Source organism: Anas platyrhynchos, chromosome Z (genome assembly GCF_047663525.1).
Source record: "Anas platyrhynchos isolate ZD024472 breed Pekin duck chromosome Z, IASCAAS_PekinDuck_T2T, whole genome shotgun sequence".
NCBI lineage: Eukaryota > Metazoa > Chordata > Aves > Anseriformes > Anatidae > Anas > Anas platyrhynchos.
The window spans coordinates 24330277-24345180 of record NC_092621.1 but is presented as its reverse complement, the minus strand read 5'-3'; the positions used below and the strand labels follow the sequence as shown (position 1 = coordinate 24345180).

At 40.7% G+C, this 14904-nt stretch overlaps 1 protein-coding gene across 5 annotated transcripts; it reads right to left on the bottom strand.

Annotated features, from left to right (window-relative positions):
• Positions 1-1499: 1499 nt before the first annotated feature.
• On the bottom strand, positions 1500-11722 carry MTX3 (metaxin 3). Of its 5 annotated transcripts, none has more exons than XM_038170986.2 (9): positions 11452-11609; positions 10884-10953; positions 9270-9346; positions 7634-7726; positions 6737-6919; positions 6507-6583; positions 5447-5604; positions 4941-5029; positions 1500-3458 (listed from the first exon to the last, which is right to left on the bottom strand). In XM_038170986.2, exons 1-9 carry the CDS (start codon positions 11530-11532, stop codon positions 3384-3386), a joined length of 903 nt encoding a protein of 300 aa, XP_038026914.1. In that variant the 5' UTR covers positions 11533-11609; the 3' UTR covers positions 1500-3383. The 5 variants fall into 5 exon arrangements, with proteins under 5 accessions (XP_038026914.1, XP_027302403.2, XP_038026917.2 ...); XM_027446602.3 differs by having other exon boundaries at positions 1500-3432; XM_038170989.2 differs by lacking the exon at positions 10884-10953 and having other exon boundaries at positions 1500-3432; positions 11452-11722.
• Between the last annotated feature and the right edge of the window lie 3182 nt (positions 11723-14904).

Here is a 14904-nt window from a genome sequence, read left to right as displayed (position 1 = left end):
GCAATTCATTCATAGCATTTTTTATCTTACTTCTTCAGGCATATGCATATTCCTGCAACCAGCTCACAGAATAGCCCTGACAACATCTACACATAAGCTTTCAGTACAAAATTGCCTGCGAGTAGGGGGTGTTAAATTTGCAACCTGCCAGAGCGGTTCATCCCACTTAAAATTGGCAGCCTCCTCCATGAGAGAAAGTGCAGCAGGCTGGATGAGTTGCTCTAGAGGTAATAACCTGTTGCCAGCCTGCACCTTCAAGGAGGGTGGAAGAAGCCTACCAGCTGCTGTGACAGCAGCAATACAGCAGAAACACGGAGGTATTTCCTGCATTTACATGTTGTGGTACATGCACAAAAACATCCCCACATTATTCAGAGAGTGCAGAGCTGCAGTACGTACCAGCAGCTGTTCTGCACACGAAGCAGATCACTATGAGGTTTTGTGACCCCACTGCTGCAGCACGGCCAGAAGGGCTGGCTGCTTATGCTTGCAGACCATCTGCAGCCTCAAGCAGTAGAAGAAAAGCCAATCAATCACTGCAGCCAGTTTCCACCCAGTTTTGTAGCAATCTGCCTCTGAAGTTGGAAGCTAAGGCTTCCTTTACATGCAGTAGAGATGCACACTTTCAGGACTGAATTAACTTAGCTATTTTAAGTAGCTACTGTAAGGAGATGAATCACACCTAAACTCCACCTTTCTCCACTAGCCAGAGAAGGAGCTTTAGCTTGCTTTGGATGCAGATAGCTACCTTTACTCAAACTGATCCCACTCTGGACTTGTAACTGCCCAGGTTCAAAAACTCAGGCACACAAATACAGCAGTAAACTACTGTGCAAATTTGAGTTGTCAGGCTAGAAACGACACTTTCCGCATAAAGGAGTTTGATTTTGAATTGAACTCAGATGAAAATTAAAAAAGGAAGGAAGCACGTGGCTGTGCAATCACATGGGTTGTCTGGAGTTGTGTATACCACTGCAAGCAATGCTTGCTCTAGCCCCGTTGTCCTATCCCATCCAGTGACTGAAGCTGCCAAGCAGATCTTGCTGTCACACCAGCAAAGGGTCACGTTCAGTAAGATTAGAAAACCTGTGCTTCACCATACTGCCACAAAAGCAATTGTGTTGGAAAAGAAAGGGGTGGTATTGAAGAATTGTAACTAAAATTTAAATCGGACATTTTGGATACACTAAAATGTTTGCCCAAGGAAGTGGTGGCATCACTGTCACTGGGGGGCTTCAAGGAAAGGCTGGATGTGGTGCTTAGGGGCATGGTTTAGCGGGTGAAAATGGCAGTAGGGTCACAGTTGGACTTGATCTTGGAGGTCTTTTCCAACTTCAATGATTCTATGCTCCAACTTCTTGTTGAACAGTCAGCACTTTGTTGTTGTTGTTTTGGCTTAGTTTTTTATGGACAAGATAAAACTTTACACGAGGAAAAAAAAATATTAAAAAAAAACTCATACCTGAGAATCTGCATAAAAGTCACTACCAAAACTCCAATAAAAGTCTAAAATTTTAATCTTGGAACAATGACCTTTTTACAAAGAGATTTCAAAGACTGAGTGTACATATTCACAAAAGCAACAAACTAAGGAATGTTATCCATAGCTGTGTTCATAAATAAAAGATTCTAAAAGCAGTGTGATTGATCTCATTTAAACCTTGTCAAGATACAGGCAGTACAAATTTTAAACATTTGACTTACCTTTACACTTACTAGATAGCCAGTTTATTCAATTATAATGAGTCTGAAATAGATTCATTTCAAAATCAAAAACAAGTATTCTAGTAAGAGCAAAAGCTTGAACTTTAAAGTGCTTATTAGACACCCAACATTTTAGGTGTAATTAGGAAATGCTAATGATAAGATTATTACATTCCTTAAATAGTCTGAAAGTACAGTATGTACACGATCTACAGTCTTGTCTGTATAAACAGTAAATAATTTACCTTTGTATCTGAAATGTGTCTAGTAATGAAGTGATGCTGAAAGACTACCTTGATTTTGCTAGGAAAAAAAAAAAAAAAAAAAACACAACGGAGAAGTCATCCTACACATACAATCATCAGAATTCTGTGCCCTAAGTGCTGCCATTGTGGTAAATCCCCTTGACTAATTCTGTTTACACCACTCATGGAGCACCTACCAGTACATTACCATCAAGAATTACAGCAGATCTCTTGTGATGGAATTGCTTAGGTCCCTAGAACAGGCAAGGCTTCTACCAAGAGGAATTGTAATGAGACATAAGTCCCTCAATTAAACAGAAGAAATATGTGCTGCAGTGTATTACATTTTGTAGCAACAAAAGAACTTTGAACTAGACTGCCAAAACATAAAAATTTAGATGTCATATATTTTAGCTTTTCAGTGAACTGTAGTGCTTATAAAAAGTAAGACAAAATTGATTAGAGGCATCTGTAACAAATTAAAAAGCCTACATCAACTTTTTTACAAACTCATGATTAGTTAATTTCAGTGCAGAGCCACACTGTATTTCCCAGTCAAGTCTCTCACCCAAATCAAACTTTTCCATCTCACTACCAGTCCACTGCAACTTTGACTTAAGGTTTTGTAGCCTGTGGTATTATCATGCACACAGGTTAAGCCTGTTTCACACAGGACTAATACCAGGCATCTGTGAAACGTTCATATTGTGCCTTACTGTAATCCCCATGGCACACACACTTCTCAACATTTCCCCTCTAAGCACAACTTGACAAGCTTTCAAAAATGCAAACACCCTTAAAACACAAGAAACAAGAGCGTTCATGAAAATACAATAAAAAAATATTTAACTTCCTCTTGTTGCTTTTCATTTCTCATCTGCTGAGAACAGCAACACATCCTTCTCTTGCAGTCTTTCCACCAATTTTACAACTGGACTTTGTAATTTTTAGGAAGACACAAAACTACATTCACTCATACACAGTAACATGATTACAATAATATCAAAAGCCATACACTAAAACAAAAGTGAACAATCCATAAACATATTGGAATTCCATAAAAAGAGGATTTTAACTTTTGGTTAGCATTTCTGCTAGGCTAAAGGCAAAAATCTGCTGTACAAAATGACTTTAACATGTGCAGGAATAAGCCCCGTGTTTAATACTTTAGTTTAACCTCATCTTAGTGTGTGGTCAGCCTGAACTACTAATTTTCTTAAAATAACAGGTAGACAGTACACTGCAAAGCTGTATTTCTTCCCTACTTGTACCCATGAGCAGATTCCTCCCGTGCAAAAACACATTCATGTGAAAAAATTACTGTGAAGTTCAGAAGAGTTGAAGGCAAACACATGTGCATGGGCACCAAGAGCTGTCAAGGTGACAAACGATTCAATGGACTTTCTTCTCCACCTGCAGCAAGCTTCAGTGTTGTTAGCTTTCGAGGGGGGTGCTGTGGACTCTTACGAAGGTTGTCATCCATCTGCAGAGAAATAAGGAGAGCCGGATCTGGCAAACAGTAGAATACAAATTATACGATTAGTCTATTTGTCAGGACTCCTATTAAGAAGTACACTGGTTTGTTGGCTTGTTGGTTTTTTTTTTCTTTGGTTGGTTGGTTGGTTTGGTTTGCTGGTTTTTCACCTTGTTATTTCAGCCCTAGCCAAAACAGATGTCTTGGTTCCTTTCTACTCCCAAATATCTGCTTTTGTTTTGTTTGCTATTCATGCCATTAGCATATGGCACAATAAACCCAGGTCAAATGGGAATGCTTCTGTTTGAAGCATTTCATCAAGATTACCACAGAAAACAACATTGTTACCTTCTTCTAAGAGGTCAAAGTTTCAATTTTGTTCAATAGCCAAACCCTGCTAGAAAGCAGATCAGAAGTCAAATTGCTAACATCAATGGATACTTTTGCATGATCAGCACCTTAAAGGAACAAATCTTTTTTTCAAATTAGAAATGCTCTGTAGGTGTTGAACGAGTTTAGATTAGCTCAGGATTTCAAAAAGCATTTACAAAAGAGACTGTGATAAGACCTTTCCAAAGACAGGTTAAATTTTGTCTCTGAATATGAAGACTTTACATTTTTACAGGATATCACTCTAATGCCCTATGTGTACTGATGTATCAAAAGAAAAATGGCATGTAGCTACTACAGAATAAACAAAATCACAGAAGACAGCATAGGGGAGATCTTCAATGACAGTCTAGTCCATTGCACTTCCTCATGGTACAATCAGCTTTATCTAAATCATGTCTGATAGATGTCTACTTTACTCGTTCTTTAAAACTTCCACAGCCACACTTCAATACCGCATGGAGATACAATCAATACCTAATGCTACAGAAGCCATACATAATTACTGATCTATCTGATACTCCCATCTTTTTCAGAAAGAAGTGCCTTCTATCCTAGTAAGAGCTTTATATAGAATTAGTTTACTGATGGAGACTGAAGTATTTTTAACCTGAGTTGCACAGCTGTTGACAGGTGCTGAGTAACAGATTTGGAAACAAAGTAAAGAGAAATAAAAGCCAGACACAGAACAAGCAGAAGGAAGGACTGTGTATCAGTCACTACAGCATTCAGCTGAGATTAAGCTGTGAAGAGTGTAGGTCTTAACGAGACCAGTTTCTGAGTTTTGCTCAGAAGTTTTCTTGCTGAGGTCTTGCAAGACCATTTCTGACTGTTGATAATAGATTTGCTTTCCCCCTTGCATGGTATGTGCACTCACGGGTAGACACACTCCTACCGTTTTTATGCACACTTGCAAGACAATATTGATTGTAATAAACACACCTTTTATGTACAAGTCTTCATTAATTATTCCTTTAAAATTATGTTATTTTCTTTCTACATCTCTACACAAAGTAACTCATTAGAAAAGAAAATTAAACTAAAATGTCCATTGTATAGTTGCAAGTGTATCTGTAAGCAAGCACCCGCAAAGAAGCAGGAAGGTTAGAGACTGAAGTAAAAGTAACCTTTTCAATCAAGTTGGATTCCTTATTTACAAGCTGTGTGAGTTTCTGCAGATTAGCATCTGCGGTATCCTGTCCAGATGGAGAATGGCCTGGAGGGTGAAGGTAGAAAGATGAAGAGTGAAAAGGCATTAACAAAAGCTTTTACAGCCTTAAACAGAAACAAACATTGGAGAGAAAGTTCATTCAGTGTTTTTATCCTTTCTAAGAAGAATTTAAGTGGAAAAGCCGTTTTGTGTCAGAGAAACCAAAGCACTAAGCATTAGCCATAGCAGAGATACAAGTGCATTTTACCAAGGCTTGACAGGCTCTAAAACTGATTATTAAAACTCGCTTTTGATTTTCAATCTTTTCTGCACAACTGTGGAAGTTATTCTACCTCATTTCTTCACAGAAGCTTCAGCACAAATTATATAAAATCTAATTCTGCTTTAGTTACATGCAGAAACCACCATTTCTAATTCAAACAGACCATACACAAAAAAAAGCAGAAAAGAAACATATCTTACCTGAGACAGTTAACCTAAAGTAGCAAGTTAAAATATCATCACAGAACCGACACAGGTTGGGAAGCTGTTTCAAATGTTCTTGTAATTGTACTCTGGGGAAGCACACTTTATAAACTGGTGCAAGAAAACCAAATACAAAGGCATCCAGGGTCGTAGGCCTGAAAAGAGTGACAAAACAAAACAACAACACAAAACCAATGTGACGGAGGTGAGACATTAACAACTCTAGTACATAACCATTTTCTGCATATATCAAACAACTCAGGATAGAATTTGGTCAACTTCTCTGGCATTCCATCATTTCGTGTCTGATAAATGCTTTGTACAAATTATCTACTGATTTCAGCACCTTTGAACTAGTGAGGTGCTGGCAAGCTGAAACAGTAGCTTCTGTATTAAAATCCAGTCATGCACTGAAAAACAAGCCACTCTTAAACACGTTTCTGACATAAAAAAAAAAACACCACCACAAACAAGCAAGTAAGATGGATGCCACTGGAACAGGATCCTCTCTCATGTAGTGGTCCAACTTCAGTAGCTAAGGGAACAGATCGCTCCTCTTACAGTCTCTTGGTGCTATGCTATTGGCAGTATCTTCTTCCTGCTCCATGCACATATGAAGAACAGCTTTCCGAGACCTACACCCTCTTCCCAAGGAGGTAGTAGTGGTAACACATCAGGCATCAAGTATTTTTTCTACGTAAAGGCACAGGAGGTGACATTTAGTGGCTAGAAAAGAATTCTCTAGTGCTACACTAACTCATCAAGCACCCCACATGAGCAGCTGTAGGCAGCATCTGCTGCTCCGTGGAAAGATGCAGATAAGGGAGCCACTGGACTAACTGAGTCCAAAGATCTCATTTGTGCCCTGTTTACTCATTCACACTTATCTGAAAAAGTAGAGTGTCAAACATGAAACTACTGTGCAGCACCTTTCAACATTGTCAGGTTAAAAAAAAAAAGTCTAAGTGTACAAAGGATCGTGTGGTACCTGTTTTATTAGCCATTAAAAAACAGAAGAAAAAAAAAAAAAGAAAAAAAGAAAAGAAAGCATACTCACGTATTTCCAAAGAAAAACTGAGATGTTCCCAACCTCTTAGACAGGAGATTTAGGCATTCCTTGGCATCCCTGTATATCTGATGAGACACAAAACCATCCAAGAGCCCTAGCTGTAGTACAGGCAAGTACATACAGCATCACACACCATTTGGCAGTGTGCTAGACTATTTATTTCACTTCTAGTCTTTTTACAGCATCAAGTTATGAATTCTATACCACGCAACACATACCTGTGCTTCCACTTCAGAGAGACTGTACAGTGGAGGTCCCCCCTTGGTCAGCAAGATCCTGTTAAGAGCTTCCCTGGACATCTTTCCAGGCAGATACAAACTCAGTGGGAAGGGAATCCTCGAGGCAAACCATGGCTTTGTTACGCTGCAGTAATTTTCAGCCTCAACCCAAAATGTGTGCAGCTACATCAACACAAGAAAGAATATCACTGGAATTTAAGCAAGGACACTAGACTTCTCTTATATACATCTTAAAATAAAAGATAATATATTATGACGAATTTGACAGCCTTGAAGGATAGCTGAAGAAGCTAGCCTACGGTATTACCTGGTCAGAATATTTTTGTCTATACAAATTCAAGTCCAAGTCATTCAACAGACCCAAAGTTTGAGGATTTTTATAGCTCCAATGTACTTACACTAAATTGGTGAGGGCATGTGGCCATGTGTTATTTACTGAACTGAAAAATGAACTACTGGTGGGTATTTAAATTTCTTAAAAGTTCCCACTGAACAGTTCAAAAAGCCTTCACAATTGTGCACTCCACATCAGACATATCACATCTTACTCAAAACTTTTTCAAAAGGATCAAGTGAAACAAAAAATGGCCAGAACAGGCTGCTTTCAGGATACTGTTTCCCAAAAAATATCTAAGAAAAAAACACATCAGAGGTGCCATTTTAAAATGTCTTTCATAAATTCATTATTATTACTTCACACCTCCCACACACATTTTTCCTTTTCCAAAGTTGCTAGGCAGTCTTTTCAAAACTGCACTAATAATGCAAATACATTCAAGCCAGGACTATGGCTGACAGACTTCTCTCAACTGGACGCCTGTTATAATATTCACTTTTAAACATTCTGGCAATTATGAAATATTTCCTAGTATTTACCAGAGCAGGAAGCAGTTTCTCTTCAAGTAGTGCAATATAAGCCAGAGTGTCAGCTCCTTGTTTTGCAGACAATTCATAATCAGCATTGTATTTCTATGAATTTAAAAACAAACAAACAAACACATTACAAGTAGTATTACACAGAACTTTCCAGAAAGATAATCTACACAACCCAAAACTTCTTCAAACTTAACAGCTAGCAAGTTAGTAAATACCACAATATTTTTCTGGACAAAAAACATGCAGGTAGGCATTTTTTTTCCTTTACTTCTTCAGGCTAGCTACATCAAACATAGCTATGTACCCTCACAACTTCCATTTTAACTGTCCCATTCATTGATTTTTGGGCCCTCCCATTGCCAAAATAACTCTTGTGCCTACTTCCACTGCCTTCCAAGCATTTGCCCAGTAACACAGAGGCAATTTTTCAGTACTCAGGGCTGTAAAAAACAGGTGGCAAATCCCCATCTATATGTTTGAGGAAGCACCTGGCCCTTAACTTGTTAAATATAAAAAAAACAAAAGCATTCCTATCTTTTAATTACCATTCCATAAAGTCAAAAATTGGATGCTAATAATTGAAGACACCAAGTGCACAGCTAAATTAAAGCAGTTACAGCTACCTGAGCTCTTGATTCCGACACAGAATCCTTTTAATGTGTATTAAAAGGGTTGGTAGCTTTTTCGGGAACTTCATTAATTTAGAAACAGTAAAAGGTCAGTACTGATCTACCTTATTTTTAGATATCTGAAAAGCATTCCCATTACTGTTATACTTTGAGTTAAAGAGGGTATTTTTTTCCCCAACATGAAGGAATCTTTGGTATTCAAATGGCTATGAAACTTCTGAATTTTAAAACGACTGTCTGAAAACCCAGCTCAAATGCTCAGTTTTCAGATTCTATTTTTCTCCCCAAAAAGCTTTAAAGTTTCACTAACATGCCATTCATCAGATAATCTTCTTGACTAGGCAGGAACTGAATTTCTGATGTAAAGGCAGAATAGTGGGCTGGAAGACCATCTTAGAAATAAAATGATGATACCACGCTTTATAAGACTTTTTTATACTTTGTGAAAAGATGATGTTGTATAGCTTTATTCTTTGTGAATAAAACATTAGGAGATCTGCAAAAGGCAGGCAAAAGTTGACTACACAATAACATGATGTGCATCAAGAAGTGCTTGCAGACATTTTTATGCAACAAGCTACAGAAAAACTACGTAAATTAAAAACAACACTTATGTATTATCCCTCAAAAAAAACAAACCAAAACTGTGCAGTGGGAAATGCTTACTCATTTGAACAGTTAAAACCATACTTCCCTAAGTGTGATCTCCTAGGTCTGCAAAGCTGTAACAATGTTAATGTATTATAATTAAGAGCATGATGAATCTCAGCGAGAAACTGCTCAGTTGAGGCCAGCTTGTTGTCCTTTTCAACAAAGGGTTTTCTCAAGCCTATTTTTATATCTCTCACAAAACTAATAAACTTTCAAATAGCAATCTGTGATCCACCATTTCACAATTCTCATGTGTGTATGCAAAACAGGAAAGCACTGGGTCAGAACTGGGTTCCAGGGTTTTGGAATTCTGCATCAGTCTATATATCATGTAGATTCTTTTGAGATCAACATACCTGCTTCCTTAAGAAGTTTAGTATTTTTGCTGGCTGGGAAATAACAATGTCTTCTGATATCAGGACTGGTATATCTCCTAGAAGGCACAAATGATGCAGTCAACTGAATTTATATGTAATAATTATAACATAGCTGGGAAGTGACAAGTCACTTCATCTGCTTTCCTTTTCTCCATAGCACGCTCTGATCTTCCAAATATGTATGTATAAACTAGGTTATATGTCACTCAGTTCCACAAAGATCACAAACATGTTTAGCATAACGTAGCCTTTGTTAGTAACAACACATAAAAAGGGCCCAGACTGAAGGCAATGTCATCTACTAGCTATTTGACACTTTGAGAACCAGGCTACTGGTATAGATTTCAGATATCCATCTTAAGAAAAATATTCCAACCAGTCCAAATGCCCTCTCAACTCGTTTTTCTCTAGGCCTATCCTTCCTTCTAGTCCTATTTTTCTCCTGCTCTTTGTCTCCAAGCCACTTTTAGCCACCTGTTTTCTCTAGCCTTGCTACAACCACTGCCCAAGCTAATAGTGCACAAATGACCAGAACTAAATAAATCCCTTCTCCCAGAAGCATATTATTCTGCCTTTACTCATTAGATTGAAGAATCAAAGACTATAAAAATCTCTGTAGCAGGAACTACCTTATAGGGCACTCATGAAGTACCTACAACAATGATGAGTCTAAGATGACCTTGATGCAAAATACTATTAAAATTTCATTAATAAAAGACACATATTATTTGGATGTTGTTTTTTTGTTGTTGTTATTTTTGCTTCTTGATATGGATTTTAAGTATCTCGACTATGAAAAAAGCAACAGAACTTTTGAGAAGTATACCCAGCTTGTTCTTTGAATCTCTGCTAGCAGAACATAATAAATCAAATACCAAGAGGCAGAGAGCCAAATTCTACATGGACGTAGTAGTGCCTAAATTGAGGACATAGTAAGTTAAAGTGACAGACTACTTTAGCCTTGCAGTGATTTCTACCTCTCTGGAGTATATGACAATAACCTAAATGCTGAGCAAACAGATAAGGATTGAGTAGAGGCATGCAACATGCTTCATATCCTCTGACACCTTCAACCATATCTTCAACCTGTCTGGCAACTAGGTTGTTACTCACCTTTTATGATTCAACCTCTGTAACTCTGCACAGTACTAAACACCCCAGCTAATGTAAGTTACACTTTGGGGCTGATATTCTACTTCCAACTGTACCAGCCTGTTAAATTATGTATAATTAAAGAACGCTACTTCCATATGCAAGCCTAGTTACTATCACATAAACATGCAAACTGCTTTCACTATACCCTCTATTTAAAATGCCTGACATTCCTGCTTTGTTGATTCTCCTCTGCTTCACCCATACGCATTTTAATAAAGTGCCCTTTAAGGCATTTTATTTATGTCTTCCATTATTTTACCCCTGAAAAACCATCACACTTGAAAAGCTGTTTATCAACGTATAATGGATACAGGAATAGCATAGGAAGGGGCTGCTCATGGACACAAAACCCAAGGAAACTAAGAAAAGGAAACTTTGAAATTAGAACCCACATTTATAGTGATGAGGATTAGACTAATAGAAATGCAAACAAGGTACCTTTTGGAGTTCTCCAAGAGTTATTTATAGTATTCACTGTCAGAGGAGCACCAGAAAATTTAGCATAAGCCTGCAACAGATTGCAGAAAAGAAACACAAAATGAAGTCGGCATGTGCAAGGAAAGTGTACGACAGCGTTTTAGAAGAGCGGGTCACGGTAACACACGAGCACTGCGACCACTTGGGTTAAACAGGCAACGTCCACCGGCACCACCTGCGCCCGCTGTGGTTTGAACCGGCAGGTTTTTAAGGATTTTTTTTCCCGGAACTTCCAGCCGGGACTGGCACCGAGGGCACGAGTTTTGTTGGTGTCAGCGAGCTGCGGGCCGGGGCACGCCGCCCCCCGCTCCGCCGGGACCCTCGCCCCGCACAGGCCGCGCCCGGCCTCGGGGCGACATCGGGCGGGCGCGCCCCTGGGCGCCTCCACCACCTCCTTCTCCTCCTCCTCCTCGTCCTCCTCCTCGTCCTCCTCCTTCTCCTCCCCGGCAGCAGCCGGCAAGCCCCGCGGCGCCGCGCCTCCCTCCCCGCCGCCCTCCCGTGGTGGCGGGCGGCGTCCCCCCGCCGTTACCATGACGGTCAGAGACTCCGGGTGCAGGGACGGCAGCCCCCAGTCGCCTCCCCAGCAGCTCAGCTCCATGGGAGCCGCCATCTTCTCGGCCGGCAGCGCGCAGCGCCCCGCTGCTGCCCTCGCATGGCCGCGACGCGGGGAGAGGGAAGGGGGCGGAGGCCGTGAGGGGACGGAGGGGCTGCTGCTGGCCCTGGGGGGCTCCCTCCGGTCTTAACCCAGAAGGTTTCCCTGCCTGCTGAGCGCCACCCGTGAACATTGCGGTTGTGAAATTGCCGCCTCGCCAAACCCCAGGTGGTTAGTTGAGGCGAAGTTACGGCTTTCCACGGGAACGAGGACGTTGATTTTTCATCAAATGTTAGGAAAAGTCGTCAGCAATTTGGCTTCACAGATAAGGAACCCTTGACCATACTGTACCAGTCTTGACCAAGTTACAATAACAACCTGCTCACTGTATTTTTTTACTGCAGACATTTAAAAATACCAAGTCTGCATTTCATTTTTGCAGACATGCCACAGCACTATTTACTGTTAAAATACTACACCAAGTAAAACGGTTCCATCCTTCCCACACAAAGAAAAATACCACTGTGCCTTAAAAACAGACTGCACTGACCACCCGTACTCAGGTCTACCATTCATAACGAGATGAGGAGACCAAGGGCAAAGCTTCTTCCTCCCTGTCTCCTCAAATCACAGAATCGTCTAGGTTGGAAGAGACCTCAAGATCATCGAGTCCAACCTCTGACCTAACGCTAACAAGTCCTCCACTAAACCATATCACTAAGTTCAACATCTAAACGTCTTTTAAATACCTCCAGGGATGGTGACTCCACCACCTCCCTGGGCAGCCCATTCCAATGCCTCACAACCCTCTCAGTAAAGAAGTTCTTCCTAATATCCAACCTAAAACACCCCTGGCACAACTTTAGCCCGTTCCCCCTCGTCCTGTCACCAGGTACACGGGAGAACAGACCAACCCCCACCTCGCTACTGCCTCCTTTAAGGTACCTGTAGAGAGCAATAAGGTCACCCCTGATCCTCCCCTTCTCCAGGCTAAACAAGCCCAGCTCCCTCAGCCCTCCTCGTAAGACTTGTTCTCAAGGCCCCTCACCAACTTTGTAGCTCTTCTCTGGACCCGCTCAAGCACCTCGATGTCGTTCTTGTAGCAAGGGGCCCAACACTGAACACAGTACTCGAGGTGCAGCCTCACCAGAGCCGAGTACAGGGGGACAATCACTTCCCTCTCCCTGCTGGCCATGCTGTTTGTGATACAAGCCAGGATGCCGTTGGCCTTCTTGGCCACCTGAGCACACTGCTGGCTCATATTCAGCCGGCTGTCAACCAATACTCCCAGGTCCTTCTCTGCCAGGCAGCTTTCCAACCATTCCCCTCCCAGCCTGTAGCTCTGCTTGGGGTTATTGCACCCCAGGTGCAGGACCCGGCACTTGGCCTTGTTGAACTTCATGCAGTTGACTTCAGCCCATCGGTGCAGCCTATCCAGATCCTCCTGCAGAGCCTTCCTACCCTCGAGCAGATCGACACCCGCACCTAACTTGGTGTCATCAACACACACACCTAACTTACTGAGGGTGCACTGGATCCCCTCATCCAGATCATCGATGAAGATATTAAAGAGGACCGGCCCCAGTACCGAGCCCTAGGGAACGCCACTAGTGACTGGCCTCCAGCTGGATTTGACTCCATTCACGACTCTTTGGGCCCGGCTATCCAGCCAATTTTTAAGCCAACAAAGTGTACACCAGTCCAAGCCATGAGCAGCCAGTTTCTTGAGGAGAATGTTGTGGGAAACAGTATCAAAAGCCTTACTGAAGTCAAGGTAGACCACATCCACAGCCTTTCCCTCATCCACTAAGCACGTCACTGTGTCATAGCAGGAGATCAGGTTTGTCAAGCAGGACCTGCCTTTCATAAATCTGTGGTTTCATAAATCTGTGGTTTCAAATGTCCGTGAAGTTTGTGGCAGAAAGTGCAAGGAAGAAAATCTACCACATGGATCTGAGATCGTTCAACTACAGTTTATGAGGAACATGAGAGAAGAAAAACATACCCATTTTCTTTCCTCAGAAAAATACATAATTGGGAATATTAACAGTAGTGATTGGTTTTCTAATGGCTAATTTACATTTCCCCTTGTAAAGAGATACTTAAAGTACAGGTTCTAAAAGATACCTTTCTTCACCTCCCTTCAGCAGCAGGTAACTCCCAGTCAGTCCTCCCAGGTACTCTGCTCACCGTGGTGTCATCTCGCTGAGGCAGGCAAGCTATGGAATCAAGACTGGCTCTTACCAGCCTCAACCCCCAACATCTATTTCTCTATGGAGGCTAAACCAGCTTATGTCTCTCCTTAAGGCAGGTTGCAAGAATGCTTAGAGGTTAACAGGAGAGTAAACTTCCCTTGTGTTGCCTTAGGGCCTAGTTCATCTCTGCACTGTTTTGTAGTCCTGAGCAAAGACAGGAAAAAAAAAAAAGGCAATCTGCATCTTCCCTCCCCCATCCTGAAGCTTTCCAGGAGCTTTTTCCTCTTGGTTGCCTGAGTGGAATTCTTATTAGTGTAAATGAAAAGTAAATAGGTATGTGGATGGATGCTTTGACTTGAAAAAGTGGGGTTCCAATTTGTGTTTCTGAAAAAGCAAAACACCCTCTGAAACTTTGAAACCTCATCTTCTACACACCCTTTTAATGAAAATGTGGCAGAATCAAACCCATAAGTGTTGACATAAGTATAGAAGGATGTGGCTTAGAGTTGTACTTTCCTGAAATTGCACTTGCATTAGGATTTCTATATCTTAATTTCCCATGTATCCTGACTTTTAATCATCCATATAATTTCATAAGCAGTGAGTCTCTTGATGGTTATTAGGAGCAAAATATGACATCTGAATTAGGCAGTAGAGATTCCTTCCTACATCCTCTACCTCATTACTTAGAATTCGAACAAGCTATGGACACTTGCAAAGCAAAAAGTATCACATTGGCAGCTTCTCTGTATTCTCTACATTTAGAATTTTATCATTTTACATAAGATAAGCAGGACAAATATTTTAACAGTAGAGGTTTACTTACTTGCAGATCTTATATAAAAAACGACAGTCTTACATTCCTGTAATAAAATTCCTCATAAAAGTTTACCAGCTCTGTGAAAGTTTCTTGAAAATAAAATGCCCAATAACCACTTCCTGTTTTGTGTCCAAAATATTAACATCCAATAAGTTAAGTTGAAGTTTGTTCTTCAGTAGAGTTTGTTCTACAGAAGAGTAAAAAAGTGATAGATAATATTCTATTGTTATTATTGAAAATGATGGTTAGAAGGTCAAATTGTCCCATCCAGACAGCAGATAAATATTATACTCTGTGAAAATCCCTTAAAGAAGGTTGTGCTTGAACACAAAATCTCCTTCAGTCTGTAACATGCTCTAGTAATAAAACTGAACG